At 43.4% G+C, this 21,013-nt stretch overlaps 1 protein-coding gene and 5 non-coding genes across 7 annotated transcripts; all 6 read left to right on the top strand.

The window, feature by feature from the left end:
- The first annotated feature begins 7,011 nt into the window (after window positions 1-7,011).
- On the top strand, window positions 7,012-13,081 carry rpl17 (ribosomal protein L17). Of its 2 annotated transcripts, none has more exons than NM_001005078.2 (7): window positions 7,012-7,031; window positions 9,267-9,320; window positions 9,423-9,463; window positions 10,503-10,637; window positions 10,945-11,043; window positions 12,262-12,453; window positions 12,996-13,081. In NM_001005078.2, exons 2-7 carry the CDS (start codon window positions 9,281-9,283, stop codon window positions 13,041-13,043), a joined length of 555 nt encoding a protein of 184 aa, NP_001005078.1. In that variant the 5' UTR covers window positions 7,012-7,031; window positions 9,267-9,280; the 3' UTR covers window positions 13,044-13,081. The 2 variants fall into 2 exon arrangements, with proteins under 2 accessions (NP_001005078.1, XP_012815589.1); XM_012960135.2 differs by lacking the exon at window positions 7,012-7,031 and adding an exon at window positions 7,041-7,346.
- On the top strand, window positions 9,121-9,191 carry LOC116408490. Its single transcript, XR_004220993.1, has one exon. It is a non-coding gene; the product is annotated as a small nucleolar RNA SNORD58 (small nucleolar RNA).
- LOC116408491 lies at window positions 9,521-9,592 on the top strand. Its single transcript, XR_004220994.1, has one exon. It is a non-coding gene; the product is annotated as a small nucleolar RNA SNORD58 (small nucleolar RNA).
- Window positions 10,699-10,766, top strand: LOC116408486. The gene has a single exon (XR_004220989.1). It is a non-coding gene; the product is annotated as a small nucleolar RNA SNORD58 (small nucleolar RNA).
- LOC116408488 lies at window positions 11,993-12,059 on the top strand. Its single transcript, XR_004220991.1, has one exon. It is a non-coding gene; the product is annotated as a small nucleolar RNA SNORD58 (small nucleolar RNA).
- Window positions 12,726-12,792, top strand: LOC116408487. The gene has a single exon (XR_004220990.1). It is a non-coding gene; the product is annotated as a small nucleolar RNA SNORD58 (small nucleolar RNA).
- Window positions 13,082-21,013: the final 7,932 nt, after the last annotated feature.

The raw sequence follows: 21,013 nt of genomic DNA, 5'->3' as shown, positions 1-21,013 counted from the left end.
CTCGTTATTAGCGGAGAGATAGAACACAGACACACATACGGTTCCTTGGCTCTCAGGCACTTACTTAGCCAGAAGGTCACAGAAGGCTTTACTATTACTTTACTATTACTAGTCCTGGCATGTTCATTAACCCTAATGATTAGGGTTTACTGCCAGGGCTGCTGTCGGGGGGGAAGAGGGGGTACAGTTGTGTCGGGCCCTGTGAAATGAGCGGCTCCTACATGAACTTTCCAGCAGGGGAATGACTGGTTATTATAGAGTCACATCAGCTGTTTGTAGTGGGATCTATTTACTGAATGATATCAGTGGCTCCTACATGAACTTTCCAGCAGGGGAATGACTGGTTATTATAGAGTCACATCAGCTGTTTGTATTGGGATCTATTTACTGAATGATATGAGCGGCTCCTACATGAACTTTCCAGCAGGGGAATGACTGGTTATTATAGAGTCACATCAGCTGTTTGTATTGGGATCTATTTACTGACTGATATGAGCGGCTCCTACATGAACTTTCCAGCAGAGGAATGACTGGTTATTATAGAGTCACATCAGCTGTTTGTATTGGGATCTATTTACTGAATGATATGAGCGGCTCCTACATGAACTTTCTAGCAGGGGAATGACTGGTTATTATAGAGTCACATCAGCTGTTTGTATTGGGATCTATTTACTGAATTATATCAGTGTCTCCTATATGAACTTTCCAGCAGGGGAATGACTGGTTATTATAGAGTCACATCAGCTGTTTGTTTTGGGATCTATTTACTGAATGATATGAGCGGCTCCTACATGAACTTTCCAGCAGGGGAATGACTGGTTATTATAGAGTCACATCAGCTGTTTGTTTTGGGATCTATTTACTGAATGATATGAGCGGCTCCTACATGAGCTTTCCAGCAGGGGAATGACTGGTTATTGTGCCCCACAGCAACATTATTGGACCCCTGCGCTTACACAATTTACGTAACTAATGCAAAAACTTACGTAACTTCTATAGCAAGCAATGACAGCGCAGAGAAGGAGCAGGTAGGTGAGAAGGGGTTAAACAGCACAAACTCCATGACCTCCAATAAACTAAATGACTCATTAGCACATTAATTAATGGAACTCTTTGTATAAACTGCTTATTATTAAGTAACATCAGCTGTTTGTATTGCACACACAAGGGGCGTGGCCAAACTTTTGGTACTGTGCGCCGATGTGTTCATCGGGGGCCCCATATAAATAACTTGTACAGGGCCCTAAAGTTTCCTAAAGTTTCTCTAACTCTACTCTTTACTTCTCTAATCACAAAAATAAAATATGTGCTGCTAGAACCCACATCTGTACCTTACATCCTACCCTGCCCAGACTACCGTGGCCTCCCAGCTGTGTAAATAAGCAGTGCTTTATGAATAAAATAAAAAGCCGTCACTACTTACTGTATATATACGTACTCAAGAGCAATTTATTTGCACTAAAGCCAATGGAAAAGTAAGGAAGTGCAACAGAACAGTGACATCTAGTGGAATTTATATGTAACTTCAGTTCAACTATATGTATGGGATCTGCTATCCGGAAAGCTGTTATCCATAAAGTTCTGAATTACAGGTAGGCGTAGGCCATCTCCTATAGACTCCATTATAATGGAGTGCTCTGTTATACAGATAGCTAGAATCTCAGCCATAAAGCAGGGCAGGACTGCTGCTTACAATGGGGGGATCAGATAGGATCTGTGCCACTGTGACAGAATGCTCTGTTATACAGATAGCTAGAATCTCAGCCATAAAGCAGGGCAAGACTGCTGCTTACAATGGGGGGGGGATCAGATAGGATCTGTGCCACTGTGACAGAATGCTCTGTTATACAGATAGCTAGAATCTCAGCCATAAAGCAGGGCAGGACTGCTGCTTACAATGGGGGGATCAGATAGGATCTGTGCCACTGTGACAGAATGCTCTGTTATACAGATAGCTAGAATCTCAGCCATAAAGCAGGGCAGGACTGCTGCTTACAATGGGGGGGATCAGATAGGATCTGTGCCACTGTGACAGAATGCTCTGTTATACAGATAGCTAGAATCTCAGCCATAAAGCAGGGCAGGACTGCTGCTTACAATGGGGACCAGATAGGATCTGTGCCACTGTGACAGAATGCTCTGTTATACAGATAGCTAGAATCTCAGCCATAAAGCAGGGCAGGACTGCTGCTTACAATGGGGGGGGGGGGGGGGGGATCAGATAGGATCTGTGCCACTGTGACAGAATGCTCTGTTATACAGATAGCTAGAATCTCAGCCATAAAGCAGGGCAGGACTGCTGCTTACAATGGGGGGGGATCAGATAGGATCTGTGCCACTGTGACAGAATGCTCTGTTATACAGATAGCTAGAATCTCAGCCATAAAGCAGGGCTGGACTGCTGCTTACAATGGGTATTAGATAACTAAGCTCTTTTGGGCAGGGCTCACTTCACCCCTTGTATTGGTTACTGATTGCTTTATATGTTACTCTGTATGTCCAATGTATGAAACCCACTTATTGTACAGCGCTGCGGGATATGTTGGCATAAATGTTAATAATAACTATTTAAGTTACAAAGGGATGGGGGATATAGAAATTGCTGCCATCTTGTGGCATATTAGCAAACTAACAAAAGTCCGAATGAAAGGTGGGTGAAAAGGGCTAAATAGAGCCCATCTCAAATGCAAGACCTGCACCAAAAGCCTTCTTAAAACTAATGCCCCACTGAGATTAACTGCCATTGATGAATCTCTGCTACTGCGGGCAACTAATCTCCCCGAAATGCCTTTCCACCGGCGATTCACTTTATTGCTGGTGGAAAGGCATGTTGGCCCGATTAGTTGCCTGCGGTAGCAGAGAAATATTGCAGGAGACTAATCTTTCTGTGGGGCATTAGTTTAAAGAAAAACTGACATGGGAAAACTTTTTTTTTTCAAACCCCATCAGTTAATAGAGCTTCTCCAGCAGAATCCTGCATTGTAATCTGTTTTTCACATGGGGCTAGCCATATTCTTCATTTCCCAGGGTGCCACAGCCATGTGACCTGTGCTCTGATAAACTTCAGTCTCACTTTACTGCTGCGCTGCAAGTTGGAGTGATATCCCCCCCCCTCCCCCCCAGCAGCCGATCAGCAGAACAATGGGAAGGGAGCAAGATAGCAGCTCCCAGTAGGTATCAGAATAGCACTCAATAGTAAGAAATCCAAGTCCGGCTTGGGACTCCTCCAGTTACATGGGAGTAGGAGAAACAATAGGTTAGCTGAAAGCAGTTCTAATGTGTAGCGCTGGCTGAAAGCTCAGACTCAGGCACAAGGCACTGAGATGGCGCCTACACACCAATATTACAGCTACAAATACATTTGTTGGTTCAAGAATAAAAGGTTAAATGGCAGAGGGAATTATTTGCTGTGTAACAGTGTCATTTAGAAATAAAAAGTACCCCATAAAAATCATGACAGTAAACACAGTATTCATATGTCTAATGTTACACACATAACAGTGCCTTAAAACCAGAAATGAGAGAGCACTTTCTCACCCGAAAATGTCAACGATTTATCAGATTGCTGTCGAGGGCATTCTCTGGGCAGAAAGGAGGCCATACATGGCCACATCCGCTCGTAGGCGAGGTCACCATGCAAGCAGAACCAGGCCTGATTTGGACATCCGCTTGCTGGGCCATATTATGTCTCTCTGTTGGGGAGAATACAGAGACCCATTGGATAAGGACACGTGCCTAAGGTTCAGCGTTAGGGGGGGGTACTAGGCATGTAAATCTTCTGCCAGCCGCCATCCCTGCTCTTCCTGCTCCTTGACCCACCTGTTGCTGCTGCCTCCTGCAACTTGCGCCCACTGCTGCTGGCTGTGTAGCACAGGTAGCAAGGCGGGGGGGGGAATTTATTGGTAAGAGGGGAGGAGCCTGAGGGGTGGTGGGAGGGGCAGCCAAATAACAAATCCAGTGCTGCAGATATCTCAGACATGCCAACCTTACAATCTGATCACATTACATTTGCAATGTGGGAGTGGTGTGGCCCATTGGGAGGCCCTTTCTTACATCCACACCTTAATCATACATGTTAAGGGTTTTAAAAGACCTTTGAGTTATCATAGTGCCCCCTTGTGTCTCAACCCTTTCTCCTTGTAGATTGTAAGCTCTTTTGGGCAGGGCTCTCTTCCCCTCTTGTATCGGTTACTGATTGCTTTATATGTTACTCCTTGTAGAGTGTAAGCTCTTTTGGGCAGGGCTCTCTTCACCTCTTGTATCGGTTATTGATTGCTTTATATGTTACTCCTTGTAGAGTGTAAGCTCTTTTGGGCAGGGCTCTCTTCACCTCCTGTATCGGTTACTGATTGCTTTATATGTTACTCCTTGTAGATTGTAAGCTCTTTTGGGCAGGGCTCTCTTCCCCTCTTGTATCAGTTATTGATTGCTTTGTATGTTACTCCTTGTAGATTGTAAGCTCTTTTGGGCAGGGCTCTCTTCCCCTCTTGAAGCGGTTATTGGTTGCTTTATATGTTACTCCTTGTAGAGTGTAAGCTCTTTTGGGCAGGGCTCTCTTCACCTCTTGTATCGGTTATTGATTGCTTTATATGTTACTCCTTGTAGATTGTAAGCTCTTTTGGGCAGGGCTCCCTTCCCCTCTTGTATCGGTTATTGGTTGCTTTATATGTTACTCCTTGTAGAGTGTAAGCTCTTTTGGGCAGGGCTCCCTTCCCCTCTTGTATCGGTTACTGATTGCTTTATATGTTACTCCTTGTAGATTGTAAGCTCTTTTGGGCAGGGCTCTCTTCCCCTCTTGAATTGGTTATTGGTTGCTTTATATGTTACTCCTTGTAGAGTGTAAGCTCTTTTGGGCAGGGCTCTCTTCCCCTCTTGTATCTGTTATTGGTTGCTTTATATGTTACTCCTTGTAGAGTGTAAGCTCTTTTGGGCAGGGCTCTCTTCCCCTCTTGTATCGGTTATTGGTTGCTTTATATGTTACTCCTTGTAGAGTGTAAGCTCTTTTGGGCAGGGCTCTCTTCCCCTCTTGAATTGGTTATTGATTGCTTTATATGTTACTCCTTGTAGATTGTAAGCTCTTTTGGGCAGGGCTCTCTTCACCTCTTGTATTGGTTATTGATTGCTTTATATGTTACTCCTTGTAGATTGTAAGCTCTTTTGGGCAGGGCTCTCTTCACCTCTTGTATTGGTTATTGATTGCTTTATATGTTACTCCTTGTAGATTGTAAGCTCTTTTGGGCAGGGCTCTCTTCACCTCTTGTATTGGTTATTGATTGCTTTATATGTTACTCCTTGTAGAGTGTAAGCTCTTTTGGGCAGGGCTCTCTTCCCCTCTTGTATCGGTTATTGGTTGCTTTATATGTTACTCCTTGTAGAGTGTAAGCTCTTTTGGGCAGGGCTCTCTTCCCCTCTTGTATCGGTTACTGATTGCTTTATATGTTACTCCTTGTAGAGTGTAAGCTCTTTTGGGCAGGGCTCTCTTCCCCTCTTGAATTGGTTATTGATTGCTTTATATGTTACTCCTTGTAGATTGTAAGCTCTTTTGGGCAGGGCTCTCTTCACCTCTTGTATTGGTTATTGATTGGTTTATATGTTACTCCTTGTAGATTGTAAGCTCTTTTGGGCAGGGCTCTCTTCACCTCTTGTATTGGTTATTGATTGCTTTATATGTTACTCCTTGTAGATTGTAAGCTCTTTTGGGCAGGGCTCTCTTCACCTCTTGTATCGGTTACTGATTGCTTTATATGTTACTCTGTATGTCGAATGTATGAAACCCACTTATTGTACAGCGCTGCGGGGTATGTTGGCGCTTTATAAATAAATGTTAATAATAATAATAATAATAGATTCATATAGATTATAAGCTATTTTGGGCAGGGCTCTCTTCCCCTCTTGTATCGGTTACTGGTTGCTTTATATGTTACTCCTTGTAGATTGTAAGCTCTTTTGGGCAGGGCTCCCTTCCCCTCTTGTATCGGTTACTGATTGCTTTATATGTTACTCCTTGTAGAGTGTAAGCTCTTTTGGGCAGGGCTCTCTTCCCCTCTTGTATCGGTTATTGGTTGCTTTATATGTTACTCCTTGTAGAGTGTAAGCTCTTTTGGGCAGGGCTCCCTTCCCCTCCTGTATTGGTTATTGATTGCTTTATATGTTACTCCTTGTAGAGTGTAAGCTCTTTTGGGCAGGGCTCCCTTCCCCTCCTGTATTGGTTATTGATTGCTTTATATCTTACTCCTTGTAGATTGTAAGCTCTTTTGGGCAGGGCTCTCTTCCCCTCCTGTATCGGTTACTGATTGCTTTATATGTTACTCCTTGTAGAGTGTAAGCTCTTTTGGGCAGGGCTCTCTTCCCCTCTTGTATCGGTTACTGATTGCTTTATATGTTACTCCTTGTAGAGTGTAAGCTCTTTTGGGCAGGGCTCTCTTCCCCTCTTGTATCGGTTATTGGTTGCTTTATATGTTACTCCTTGTAGAGTGTAAGCTCTTTTGGGCAGGGCTCTCTTCCCCTCTTGTATCGGTTATTGATTGCTTTATATGTTACTCCTTGTAGAGTGTAAGCTCTTTTGGGCAGGGCTCTCTTCCCCTCCTGTATCGGTTACTGATTGCTTTATATGTTACTCTGTATGCCCAATGTATGGAACCAACTTATTGTACAGCGCTGCGGGATATGTTGGCGCTTTATAAATAAATGTTAATAATAATAATAACAGTTACATGAAGACAATATCTACCACACAGATGTATGTATCTACTTCCGGTCTATAATCTCGTTATACAACATCACTACAGAACATTCAGTTCTTGTGTCATTCTATTGACTCCTCAGGGTATTGCTTTCTGTTTATGTAGCACACGCTATGTAAAAGAACTAACCCACAGCCGTACGTTGTAATTAGAGACCCTGGTTGGCAGCTGGTTGGCAACATGGCCGCCCAATAAGAGGCGCGAAATCTCGCCGTTGATCTCGCGAGAGTGTAAGCTGTGATACCGCTCCCAGAATGCCTTGCTGTCCCTCTTCCTGCGCGGCCTGAGGTGAGTGAGACATGGCTGCCGATGCTGGGTGCGGGCTTGGGGCACAATCCGCTTGCTATCTCCGCCATCCCTTCCCTCACGGTGTCTGTTTCCATCCGGGAGAATCTGTGGAGGCGCTAGTATGGGGGAGGCGCTGTTATTGCGGCTAGCTGTGCGGTGGGAAGCGGTTTGTGGGCTGTTGGAGATGCCGGGGACGCGGCCTAGGGACCGGGGCTTTATACGGGCAGCACCGCGACCTGTCAGTAGCCGCTTTCCTTCCTCACTTGCCCCGGTGTGGCCGCCTCCTGTTTAGTCGCATCCCTAAGGCAGCAACAGGTATTGGCCGGGAACATTACCCATCATGCTGTGCGACTGCAGCTCCCAGTATTGCTTTAACCAGAAGAATGTTGGGAGTTGTAGTTCTATGTCAGGCTTTCGTCTTTATTTTTTATTTTTTTTTGTCCCTCTTGATTATACTTTTAGAGCAGTGCTGCTGCCTGTAAATGTGCAGCTCAGGAGGTTTGCCTGTCTATGGGTGCCCAGTGTTGCCTTACTATTGGCTGCCTTGTCTCATAGCCACACTATAGGGCTTAGACACACGGGGCGATTAGTCACTGCGATTCCCATTATAACCTATGGGTGAAATGTTGCTGCAACTGTCTTAGTTAAAAGTTGTGGTGACTGATCACCTTGTGTGTCTTTGCCCTTAGGATGAAGACACACGGAGCTACTAGAAGCAGCTAATTGTGACTACTAAAATAGACAATGCTGATTATTTACTGATATGTCTGTGTTTTAGCAGATGCAATTCTCAGTATTGTCTATGTAAAGGTATTTTCTGGAGTTTAGTAGCTGTGAAAAAGTAGCTGCTACTAGTAGCTCAATGTGTCTTCACCCTTCGGGTGTAGCTACTAGTAGCAGCTACAGAAATAGACAATGGTGATCATTTAGTCTGTGTTTTAGTAGAGGCGATTCTCTGTATTGTGTGGAAAGGTATTTTCTGGGGTTTAGTAGCTGCTACTAGTAGTACAGTGTCTTCACCCTTAGGGTGTAACTATTAGTAGCAGCTACAGAAATAGACAATGCTGATCGTTTACTGATAATTGTCCCTACGTGTGTTTAGCAGAGGCAATTCTCAGTATTGTCTATGGCAGGGGATTTTATGGTGTTTAGTAGTGCTACTAAGTAGCTCCATGTGTCTTCACCCTTAGGGTGTAACTGCTAGTAGCAGCTACAGAAATAGACAATGCTGATCATTTACTGATAATTGTCTGTGTTTTTAGCAGAGGCAATTATCAGTATTGTCTATGGCAGGGTATTTTCTGGAGTTTAGTAGCTGTGAAAAAGTAGCTGCTACTAGTAGCTCAATGTATCTTCACCCTTAGGGTGTAGCTACTAGTAGCAGCTACAGAAATAAACAATGGTGATCATTTAGTCTGTGTGTTTTAGTAGAGGCGATTCTCAGTATTGTCTGTGTGTTTTAGCAGAGGCAATTCTCAGTATTGTCTATGGCAGGGGATTTTCTGGAGTTTAGTAGTGCTACTAAGTAGCTCCATGTGTCTTCACCCTTAGGGTGTAACTGCTAGTAGCAGCTACAGAAATAGACAATGCTGATCATTTACTGATAATTGTCTGTGTTTTTAGCAGAGGCAATTATCAGTATTGTCTATGGCAGGGTATTTTCTGGAGTTTAGTAGCTGTGAAAAAGTAGCTGCTACTAGTAGCTCAATGTATCTTCACCCTTAGGGTGTAGCTACTAGTAGCAGCTACAGAAATAAACAATGGTGATCATTTAGTCTGTGTGTTTTAGTAGAGGCGATTCTCAGTATTGTCTGTGTGTTTTAGCAGAGGCAATTCTCAGTATTGTCTATGGCAGGGGATTTTCTGGAGTTTAGTAGTGCTACTAAGTAGCTCCATGTGTCTTCACCCTTAGGGTGTAACTGCTAGTAGCAGCTACAGAAATGGATAATGCTGATCGTTTACTGATAATTGTCTGTTTTAGCAGAGGCAATTCTCAGTATTGTCTATGGCAGGGGATTTTCTGGCATTTAGTAGCTGCTACTAGTAGCTCCATGTGTCTTCACCCTTAATGATTGTGACTTTTATGGAACTGCAATGATGACTTTCTTAGGACACCTTTGGAAATAAAAGATGAAAATAACACTTATAATACTGAGCAGTTTCAGCTGATAAGTTTCCCTTTGGTTGCTTTGATCTCTACTTCTATTCTGAATATTTCTCTCTACTTTGTGGCAGATTCTCTCGGAACAATGGTGCGCTATTCTCTCGACCCGGAGAACCCCACAAAATGTAAGTAAGGTGACAGTCATAACTGAATTTATTATAACAATGTCTGTAAGTTCCTTCTAACAACATTATTATTATTATTATTATTATTATTATTCCCGACAGCATGCAAGGCACGGGGCTCAAACCTTCGAGTGCACTTTAAGGTAAGCTTGTAGGCTTTACTTACCCTTGGTTTGGGGGGGGTAATGGGATCTGCATGGCTGCAATGATGTTGTTATTCTTAGGAGACCTTCAGATTTATAGATGAAAAGAAATAAAGAATTCTGAGCAGCCATGTTGATCTCACGCTGATGCCCAGTTAGTATGTAACATGTGGGGCTGGAATAGACCTGCTCTCTGCCAGTGCCTCGTACCTGAGCAACTTTTCAACTGGTCTTCCTTTTTTACTACATGCAGTTTTTGAATTATTTGCATTTCTCTTCTAACTTTCAATTCACGGTCACTGACCCCGGCAGCCAAAAACTGTTGCTCCGTGAAGCTACAATTTAATCACTAATTTTGTATTATCTTTCCGTTAAGTCAATGCCTATATTCCAGTATCATTCGAACCACTGCCTGGTTGCTAAGATAACTTGAAACCTAACAACCAGATAGCTGCTGAACAAAAGCCAAATATTTCAAAATCCACTGAAAATAAAAAGTGAAGACCAATGGCAAATTGTCTCAGAATATCTAGCTCTACATTATAGTAAGTTCATTTTCAGTTGAACTTAAAGCAACTCCAAGCAACAATGTACTAACATCTAGTGGGAGGCTGTTAAATGGCCCCGATAGAAACACGAGGTGGCAAAATAGGTTTATTTGGGTCAAATAGGCAACGTTTTGGGCCCTTTCTCCAACCTGTCTGGTAATAGAAGTGTTATATCCCCAGGCAGGTTTGAGACTGGGCCCAAAATGATCTTTTCTTTTTTAGGCTCCTCGCTAATTTATCAAAGATTTTTAGATGCCAGTATCTCCCTGGGTTACTAGACTTAGAGCAAATGGTTTATTTCCCCTTAAGTGTTTACTTTGTTTCACTTATTTAAATGTAATATTTTTGTTACTTAGGTTTCAGTGCTTGGGTTGGTGTTCCTTTGGGTAATTGGCCTTAGGCTTTAGTGGGTAAGATGGGTTTCTTTATGGGGTGAGAGACTCATTTATTTGCCCGTGGATGTTTCTCAGATTTGGATTTGTCTTCCCTAGAACACTCGTGAAACTGCTCAAGCTATCAAAGGCATGCACATCCGTAAGGCCACCAAATACCTGAAAGACGTCACCCTGAAGAAGCAGTGCGTTCCTTTCCGCCGCTACAACGGGGGTGTTGGAAGGTGTGCCCAGGTATGTGTTGTGTTTTTCAAAATGGCGGATTTGGTGGGGGGTGTGGAGCAATGACTACTGGTTGCAGTGATGACTATCTTAGGACACCTTTGGAAAACCCATGAAACAAAAAATTTTATTCTGAGCGACCTTGATATCCTTCAATTTAGAATTTATATTTGTGTATCTGTAGTGGGGCAATGCATATACTCCACACACAATTCTCTCCATGCCTGGAGCACAGATGTTTCAATATGGACATTGATAACCTTGGAACTTTGCTTCTTTGTTTTATATTTTAACTTTTTTTTTTTCTCCTTGCATACAGGCTAAGCAGTGGGACTGGACACAGGGACGTTGGCCAAAAAAGAGCGCAAACTTCCTCCTGCACATACTGAAAAATGCTGAAAGCAATGCAGAAGTCAAGGTATGGAGGTATCTTAATACTGGGGTTGTGTTCCTACTTTGTAACCTACCTTGCACAAATAGTTAGGAAGCCCAGTTGCATAGCAGTCTTAGCTTTTCCTTTTTTTTTTTTTTTTGACATCCTAAATAGTGTGTGGCATGCAGTACATGAGTTATAGGGATGCACCGAATCCAGAATTTGGCCACATTCCTAAAATCACATGACTTTTTTTGTCACAAGCAGAAGTTTTTCAGTATGCAGTTTAATGCTTCCTTATCCTTATTTATATATACAAATTAGGGTTTGGGTTTTGTGGTTAAGCCGAATCCTAAAGTAGAGAATTCAGTGCATCCCTAGTATTCAATGGCTGATTACTGGAGACAGAATGCATTGACTCCTTAGATCACTTCAGCCTCTGTTGCTAGTCTGGCCAGGGTTTTGTGTGCCTATTCCTTAGGGCGAGGGCAGACAAAGCATTAATACGCTTCTCTCGGCCCTGCGCTTTTCTGCCTGGCTGAGAGAAACAGATCCACTTTCATGGTTTCTAGGCCAACCGCCGATCCGCTCTGCTCTGTGCGCTCACACTGGCTGTTGCCATAACTTTTAATAGGGATGCACTGAGCCCAGTTTTTTAGGTTTGCCCCAACCCATCCCCAATGTATTTACTAATTCTGATTCAGTTTGGCCAGGACTGTGGATTCAGCCAAAGTTGAACCCTGCCAAAAAAAGCCGAATCCTGGCCAAATACCGAACCGAATCCTGGATTCGGTTTAATGCGCACACACGGGGTAGCATAACTAAGCGGATCCGCTTCTCTGAGTCAGACAGAAAAGCCGCCTTTTCTCAGCCCTGAGCTTAACGCTGTGTCTGCCCTTGCCCTTAGGCCAACCCAACCATTATAGGCTGAGACCATAAGCTTCTGTCTTGTAGCCGGTCTCCTGTGATTGTGTTATTGTAGAACATTAAATTGTGGCAATGATGACTATCTTAGGACACCTTTGGAATCAAACATGAAACCAACCTTAATTCTGAGCCACTATTTTCCTAATGTAAGTAGAACTCTTCTATGAGGGGAATTTTGAAACATTTATTGTATCCATTGTATTAAAAAGAGGCTGGTTGTCAGATCTCATTCTCTCGTGACATATTTTGAGACAATACAACAATACAAGTGATGTATTTTCCTAAATTGTGTTTTTGTTGGCACTGTGCGACTATAACTTTATCCATCTGCTTTAGGGTTTGGATGTTGATTCTTTGGTCATTGAGCACATCCAGGTGAATAAGGCCCCCAAGATGCGCAGGCGTACCTACCGTGCTCATGGTCGTATCAATCCCTATATGAGCTCCCCATGCCACATCGAATTGATCCTTACTGAGAAGGAACAGATCGTACCAAAACCTGAGGAGGAAGTCGCTCAAAAGAAAAAGGTAATAACACTGCTATAGAACCTCTTTAATGAGAATATTAAACTATCAAACCGATACAATATAGCAGTTCATAGAGCTGCAGTACTGCGTCCCCATGTTTCTCCGTGCCCCTCGCTACCTCCAGGGCTTTGTACATGGCTCACGTTGGCATGCCATGCGTTTTGGTGCCTAGTCTGCCTTGAACTTCGTTTCTCTGGTGCGTACCATAGACATGGAGGAGGGGGTTTAAAGGCACTACATACATAGCCGTGTTGCCGTGAAGCATTTATTGGTGGCAATGATGACTATCTTAGGACACCTTTGGAATCAAACATGAAACCAAACTTCATTCTGAGCCACTTTAATACCGTACCCCACTGATAAAGTAGCACGTTATGTTTTTGTGCATCCTTTTACTTTAGACCTTGACCAAAAGATATCGGCTGCATACAGACCAATATTGCTGCTTGTGTATTTACTGCCCCCCTCCCATGTATACAGTGTGGCCAATGTGTATGTAAAATGGATGAGAACTGTTACTAAACTGGTAATTTCTTCTTTAGATCTCTCAGAAGAAGCTGAAAAAGCAGAAACTCATGGCTCGGGAATAAATACAACCTGTACAGAAATAAAGTCCCAAAAAACTGTTCATTTGCTTCTACGCCTCATTCTTTAACTTGTGAATTGGCAGTTTACGCTTTTGGAACTAGTCTAGATCTGAAGATCATGGTGAGAATTTCCTGTGGGGTTAGTTTTAAAGGCTGCATAGTTTTGTCTGCTCTTTAATGTTAGACCATGTGTGTAAAATGGAATTGTGGCCAAAGACTATTGTTTGACTTGTGATCTGGTATTGCAGCCTTAGAGAAGCCTGCCCTTAGACCTTGGTATGATAGGGTGATTTGTATTATTCCTGTATCTTATCACAACTGGTAAAAAGTCCACCAACTTCAACTGAATGCTGGGAAAAAGACTCCCCAAGAGAGTACCAAATCCATGCAAGTTACTTCAGCCCAAGCTTAACGTGTTGGTGACACAAAAAATTACTCTTTAAAAATATTAATGTACATTTAACATTACCTATAGTTCATGTTGATTTTCACTGCTTTTGTTAGTACAGATATGGAATCTGTTATCTAGAAACTGTTTATCCACAGTTACAAACTACGGGAAGGCCATCTCCCATAGGCTCAATTATAAGCAAATTCTATTTTATAAAAAATGCTTTCCTTATTCTGTTATAATGAGACAGTACCTGGTACATAATCCCACTAAGGTATTCTTATTGGAGGCAGAACAATCCTGTTGGGTTTCAGTAATGTTTAAATGTCTTTTTAAAGAGCTTCTCCAGCAGAATCCTGCATTGTAATCTGTTTTTCACATGGGGCTAGCCATATTCTTCATTTCCCAGGGTGCCACAGCCATGTGACCTGTGCTCTAATAAACTTTAGTCACACTTTACTGCTGCGCTGCAAGTTGGAGTGATATCCCCCCCCCCTTACCCCCGGCAACCGATCAGCAGAACAATGGGAAGGGAGCAAGATAGCAGCTCCCAGTAGGTATCAGAATAGCACTCAATAATAAAAAATCCAAGTCTGACTTGGGACTCCTCCAGAAACAATAGGTTAGCTGAAAGCAGTTCTAATGTGTAGCGCTGGCTGAAAACTCAGACTCAGGCACAAGGCACTGAGATGGTGCCTACACACCAATATTACAGCTATTAATACGGACTACTTTGTTGCAATGGTACATGTAGCGAGGACCAACAGTGCAGATAAAGTCATGGACTGAATTCATCTCTGAACAGCAATGACTGATAATACATTTGGTTTATTATTTTGCTGGTATGTGGTTACACATATTACCCTACACTGGGGGCAAGCTTGGAACATAGTTTATATAAGTATGGGACTTGCTGTGGGGGAGCAGTTCAAATGAGACACATAGGGATGGGCCTATACCTTTCAACACCATCCTTGCAGTGATGTGATCCAATGTTTATTGTTTGAGTATTTGGTATCTTTGTGGCCAGAACAGGGCTAGAGGATTACAATGGGTGGGCAAGTGTGTTCCCCCATATGGTAGCCACCTATTCTATGACTAGCAATGCCAGTGTCTGCCCAGTACTGCCTCTTCCATTCACTTGGTTTTCATCTATTTGTTGCTATAGCCCTAATGGGTCTGAAAATGAAGGGGTGGTTCACCTTCAGGTTAACCTTTGTTATAGAATGGCCTATTCTTAGTAAGTTTTCAATTGGTCTTTGTTTTTTATTTTTCATTGTTTTTTTTGCCACCACCTTCACACTCTTGTCAGGTTTCAGATGGGGGTCACTGACCCGGCAGCCAAACAACTATTGCTCTATGAGGCTACAAATGTATTGTTACTTTATATTCTGTTTCTATGTAGGCCCTCCTCTATTCATATTCTTGTTCTTTTTTACAAGCCAGTGCCTGGTTACTAGATTAAATTGGGTCCTAGCAACCACAAAGCTGCTGAAATTCCAACCTGGAGAGCTGCTGAACAACAAGCTAAATAATACAAAAACTGCAAAAATTAAATGTGAAGACCAATTGCAAGTTGTCTCAGAATAGCACTCTCTACACCAGGGGTCCCCGACCTTTTTTTCCCAGTGAGACACATTTAAGTATAAAAAGAGTTGGAGAATAGTAATGGGCGAAATGTTTTACCAGGCATGGATTCGCAGTGAATTTCCGCGTTTCGCCATTGGCGGATTGTTTCGTGAAACGGATGAAGAAATTTGCCGCACGTCCAAAAATTGTCGCCGGCATCAAAAAAAAGAATAGCTGCGGGCGACAATTTTTTTTTTTCCCACATGACATTTTCGCCGTTTTGCGAATTTTTGCAGTTTCGTGGATCTTTTGAAAGATTTGTGAATTTTACGGTGTAGGGAATGGAACGGATTCGCTCATCACTATTGGAGAGCAACACAAGCTTGAAAAAGGTTCCTGGGGGTACCAAAAAGGACTGTTATTGGCCATGTTATTTGTGTTAGGCAAAGGGAAGGGGGAGATTAGTCGGTGGGATGGCATCGCATTGGCCGATGTTGCCTTGAGAGGAAACTTCCGGCGACTTCCGGAAATTGTAGTGACGCTTATGCCATCCCACTGGCGATTTACATTGTTGCCGGTGGGATGGCACTGTGGGGATATTAGTCGGCTGTGTCAACGAAGATTTGTCGCTGGGCGACTAATCTTCCCATCTGCCACTACCCTTAGAGTTGCCACCTCTCCTGCCTGGGAACTCCATGTGGGGAGGCGGGGTGTTAAGTCATGGGGCGGGGCTCACCATCACAGGGGTGGGCTCTGATGCATCAATCTTAGAGAATACAAGTAGTTTGGATCCAGAGTGACCTACCGAAAACCAGGCTGTCCAGGCCAAAAACTATAGCATTAATACTAGGTACGTGTGCATGGTACCAGCTTGTCTCTAGGGGCAACGTATTATCTGCCTGTAGTATTACTCCCACCTCAAAGGACTATAAGAAGCTTAGTACCAGTTAGGCCTGCCTGCTTCCAGTGTTATTAATAGGGTAGAAATCAAAGAATATAGGAAGGCTGGTATTCTTTTTTCCAGAGAAGGTGGCAACCCTGGTACGAGCTGTGCTGCAGGATTCCCTAATATCATCCTGTAAGGAGAGGGGCTTCTAGCTGAGACATGCCTCCCAACTGGGCTGATTTTTGACAGCTCAGCCCGCAGTTATACGAGGATTTTCAATAAGGCTAAGCGGGGCTAAGCCTCCCCAAACCTGCTTTGGCACCTTAAAAAAAAACACCTCGCTTCAGTGTTTCTGCACTGTGCGGGAAATCTTCTCCTGTTCCTGCAAGCTCCGGTTCTGTTGTAATCAGCTGTGCTCTGATTGGATCTTTCTTGTGGATTCTCCAATCAGAGCACAGCTTTCTTGACAGACAGTAAAATTGACCAATCAAGGCACAGATGCACACAGGGCTCGGGAGATATTACAAACTGAAGGCAGTACAGAATTGAAGGCTGAAAAGAAGGATCTGCAGGTTGTAACTTTACCTGAGTGCTGGTTTTGTAAATACAGACTGCTTCTCACTGTATATAATGTGCTGGTTTTGTAAATACAGACTGCTTCTCACTGTATATAATGTGCTGGTTACATAAATACAGACTGCGTCTCACTGTATATAATGTGCTAGGTTTGTACATACAGATTACGTCTCACTGTATATAATGTGCTGCCTTTGTAAATACAGACTGCGTCTCACTGTATATAATGTGCTGGGTTTGTACATACAGACTGCGTCTCACTGTATATAATGTGCTGCCTTTGTAAATACAGACTGCTTCTCACTGTATATAATGTGCTGGGTTTGTACATACAGACTGCGTCTCACTGTATATAATGTGCTAGGTTTGTACATACAGACTGCGTCTCACTGTATATAATGTGCTGCCTTTGTAAATACAGACTGCGTCTCACTGTATATAATGTGCTGGGTTTGTACATACAGACTGCGTCTCACTGTATATAATGTGCTAGGTTTGTACATACAGACTGCTTCTCACTGTATATAATGTGCTAGGTTTGTACATACAGACTGCTTCTCACTGTATATAATGTGCTAGGTTTGTACATACAGACTGCGTCTCACTGTATATAATGTGCTAGGTTTGTACATACAGACTGCTTCTCACTGTATATAATGTGCTAGGTTTGTACATACAGACTGCTTCTCACTGTATATAATGTGCTAGGTTTGTACATACAGACTGCGTCTCACTGTATATAATGTGCTAGGTTTGTACATACAGACTGCTTCTCACTGTATATAATGTGCTAGGTTTGTACATACAGACTGCTTCTCACTGTATATAATGTGCTAGGTTTGTACATACAGACTGCGTCTCACTGTATATAATGTGCTGGGTTTGTACATACAGATTGCATCTCACTGTATATAATGTGCCTGGGTTGTCAGTACCCACTGCCTCTCTATAAAGCTTAAACACATCTTAAGGGGAGGTTCACTTCTAAGTTGAGTTTTATTATGTTATTGAATGGCCTATTCCTAGCAACTTTGCAATTGGTCTTCCTAATTAATTTTTTATGGTTTTTGAATAATTTGCCTTTCTCTTCTGCCTCTTTCCAGCTTTCAAATGGGCGTCACTGACCCCGGCAGTCAAAAAGTATTGCTCTGCGAGGCTACAGTTTTATTTTTCCATGCAGACCCCTTAACTATTCATATTCCCATCTCTTGTTTAAATCACTACCTGGTTGCTAGGGTAAATAAGATCCTAGCAACCAGATAGCTGCTGAAATACCAAATGGAGAGCTGAAGAAAAAGCTAAATAACTGAAAAACCATAAAAAATAAGAGGGCCGATTGCAAATTGTTTTAGAATATCAATGTCTACATCATATTAAAAGTGAATTAAAGGTGAACTACCCGTTTAAGCTAACTGATCCCAAACACAAATGGATGTAGAACCCCTAACAGAAGTGCCTGTATGGATAGTTTTACATCCTAAGCATTTTAGGGTTAAAAAAAACACTCCCACCCGCACTTTTGTACAGTGTCCCTGGGAGTCAGTGGGAACGGCAAGAGGTAGTTGGGAAAAAGTAGTATAGAAAAAGAAACATATATCCCAGAGCCCCCCCCTCGCCCCCAGGGTCTGCCCCCCCTATAGTTACACCACTGACATGTAGCTTTTGCTAAAGAACAGATTGCAGGAGCTGCCATAAAGCCAAAGACGTTCTATGCCAAAAATGAAATAAAGAGGCTTGCTAAAAACCCATCAATAAATAAGATGCCAATTGGCTAAATGAGTGGGACGTGTAGCATAAGGGCCTCTGCAGTTGTGTAGGTGTAATCAGCTTGTGTCATGGGGAGTCCCTGATGGGCAGAGATAGAGCAATGCACCTACACTGGGGCTCATCCGCTCAATAGATTCTAAATCCTGTGTAAAACAATCAATATTAAAGTTAAACCTGCAGCCAGTAGCGATGCCCCCCCCCCATTACATAACAGTTCCCTCTCCCACAGCAGCAGTAGAGCTGTTCCTATTGGGCAAGGAGATACCCAGCAGCCGTTGGGGCAGCTCATTGGCATATCAGTTATGGTGCCAGTTTCTGTTACAGAGAGAGAAATATGCTCGTTTGTGCTCTGATTAAGAAACCCGAGGAACGCGCAGGGATAATATTGATGGCGCGCACAACGCTGTGCACTGAAATTGCCAACTATATACTAATCTCTCTACAAGGTAAAACAGTCAGCAATTCAGGGGTATAAATACCCCCGGTCTGGTCGGTTGGTTTGTGCCGACTCGCCTGGGAGGCAGTTGGTGCTATGCTGTCACATGGGGAATGTATTGAAGGTAGATGGGACACAATCCCAGTGCCCCATGTTAGGGGTTGTTGTGCTGCAGCCAAGCACAATGGCCACTATCCATCACCCACTGACACTGATAGTGACATCCCATGCGCTGGGTGAGTGCTCACTCCGCTCACATAGCAGTCACAGCATGGCACCAACAAGAGTTGTGCCCACATTTTTATCCCCCAATCAATAAAATTCTTTCTTTTTCACAATTCTTCTCACCCAGTCATGCAAAGTACAAGCTGCTAGAGCCGTACCACTCACATGTGCTGCTGGGGGCCACTGCAAAAAATACAAAATGAAGACCAATTGCAAATTGTCTCAGAATATCAATGTCTACATCATTGATCCCCAACCAGTGGCTCAGGGGCAACATGTTGCTCCCCAACCCCTTGGATGTTGCTCTCAGTGCCCCCAAACCAGGGAGTTATTTTTGAATTCCTGACTTGGGGGCAAGTTTTGGTTGAATAAAAACAAGATTTCCTACCAAATAAAGCCCCTGTAAGCTGATTGGGTGCATAGAGGCCCCTAATAGCCAATCACAGCCCTTATTTGGCTCCTCCATGAACTTTTATGGTGCTTGTGTTGCTCCCCAAGTCTCTTTACATGTGACTGTGGCTCACGAGTAAGAAAGGTTGGGGATCCCTGGCCTACATCATATTAATAGTGAATTAAAGGTGAACTACCCCTTTAAGCTAACTGATCCCAAACACAAATGGATGTAGAACCCCTAACAGAAGTGCCTGTATGGATAGTTTTACATCCTAAGCATTTTAGGGTTAAACCCCCCCCCCACCCGCACTTTTGTACAGTATCCCTGGGAGTCAGTGGGAACGGCAAGAGGTAGTTGGGAGGTTAACTTGTCCTCCCTGTGTGTAATTCTGTATTTTGTAAGATTGTACAGCACTGCGTACTCTTGTGGCGCTTTATAAATAAAGTTATACCTACATACATACATACATACATACATACATATATACATACATACATACAAATATCCTGCCAAATTTAGTCAAATGGGAGCGGTATGCTGGGAGTTGCAGTATAGTAAAGCGCCCTGTGAGCTGAGCTACATACAAGGGGCACAGTATGGAGGCACAGGGCATGCTGGGAGTTGTAGTACAGTAAAGCGCCCTGTGAGCTGAGCTACATACAAGGGGCACGGTATGGAGGCACAGGGCATGCTGGGAGTTACAGTACAGTAAAGCGCCCTGTGAGCTGAGCTACATACAAGGGGCACGGTATGAAGGCACAGGGCATGCTGGGAGTTGTAGTACAGTAAAGCGCCCAATGAGCTTAGCTACATACAAGGGGCACAGTATGGAGGCACAGGGCATGCTGGGAGTTGTAGTACAGTAAAGCGCCCTGTGAGCTGAGCTACATACAAGGGGCACGGTATGGAGGCACAGGGCATGCTGGGAGTTGTAGTACAGTAAAGCGCCCTGTGAGCTGAGCTACATACAAGGGGCACGGTATGGAGGCACAGGGCATGCTGGGAGTTGTAGTACAGTAAAGCGCCCTGTGAGCTAAGCTACATAGAAGGGGCACGGTATGGAGGCACAGGGCATGCTGGGAGTTGTAGTACAGTAAAGCGCCCTGTGAGCTGAGCTACATACAAGGGGCACAGTATGGAGGCACAGGGCATGCTGGGAGTTGCAGTACAGTAAAGCGCCCTGTGAACCGAGCTACATACAAGGGGCACAGTAACATAGTAACATAGTAAGTTGGGTTGAAAAAAGACATACGTCCATCAAGTTCAACCATAATGCCTATATATAACCTGCCTAACTACAAGTTGATCCAGAGGAAGGCAAAAAAACCCCATCTGAAGCCTCTCTAATTTGCCACAGAGGGGAAAAAATTCCTTCCTGACTCCAAGATGGCAATCGGACCAGTCCCTGTATCAACTAGTACTGAGAGCTATCTCCCATAACCCTGTATTCCCTCACTTGCTAAGAATCCATCCAGCCCCTTCTTAAAGTTATATAATGTATCAGCCAGCACGACTGATTCGGGGAGGGAATCCCACAACCTCACAGCTCTCACTGTAAAAAATCCTTTCCGAATGTTTAAATGGAACCTCCCTTCTTCTAAACGGAGTGGGTGCCCTCGTGTCGGTTGGAAGGACCTACTGGTAAATAAAACATTAGAAAGGTTATTATATGATCCCTTTATATATTTATACATAGTTATCATGTCACCTCTTAAGCGCCTCTTCTCCA

Source organism: Xenopus tropicalis, chromosome 1 (genome assembly GCF_000004195.4).
Source record: "Xenopus tropicalis strain Nigerian chromosome 1, UCB_Xtro_10.0, whole genome shotgun sequence".
NCBI lineage: Eukaryota > Metazoa > Chordata > Amphibia > Anura > Pipidae > Xenopus > Xenopus tropicalis.
Note: the sequence above shows the minus strand (reverse complement) of the source record. Positions and strands in the feature narration are given on the sequence as shown.

Bases quoted from the DNA above. Each gene is read 5' to 3' on its own strand.
- rpl17 (NM_001005078.2), top strand. From the start codon at position 9,281: ATGGTGCGCTATTCTCTCGACCCGGAGAACCCCACAAAAT. The intron at 9,321-9,422 runs GTAAGTAAGGTG...TATTCCCGACAG, and splicing joins CCCGGAGAACCCCACAAAAT to CATGCAAGGCACGGGGCTCA. The intron at 9,464-10,502 runs GTAAGCTTGTAG...TGTCTTCCCTAG, and splicing joins ACCTTCGAGTGCACTTTAAG to AACACTCGTGAAACTGCTCA.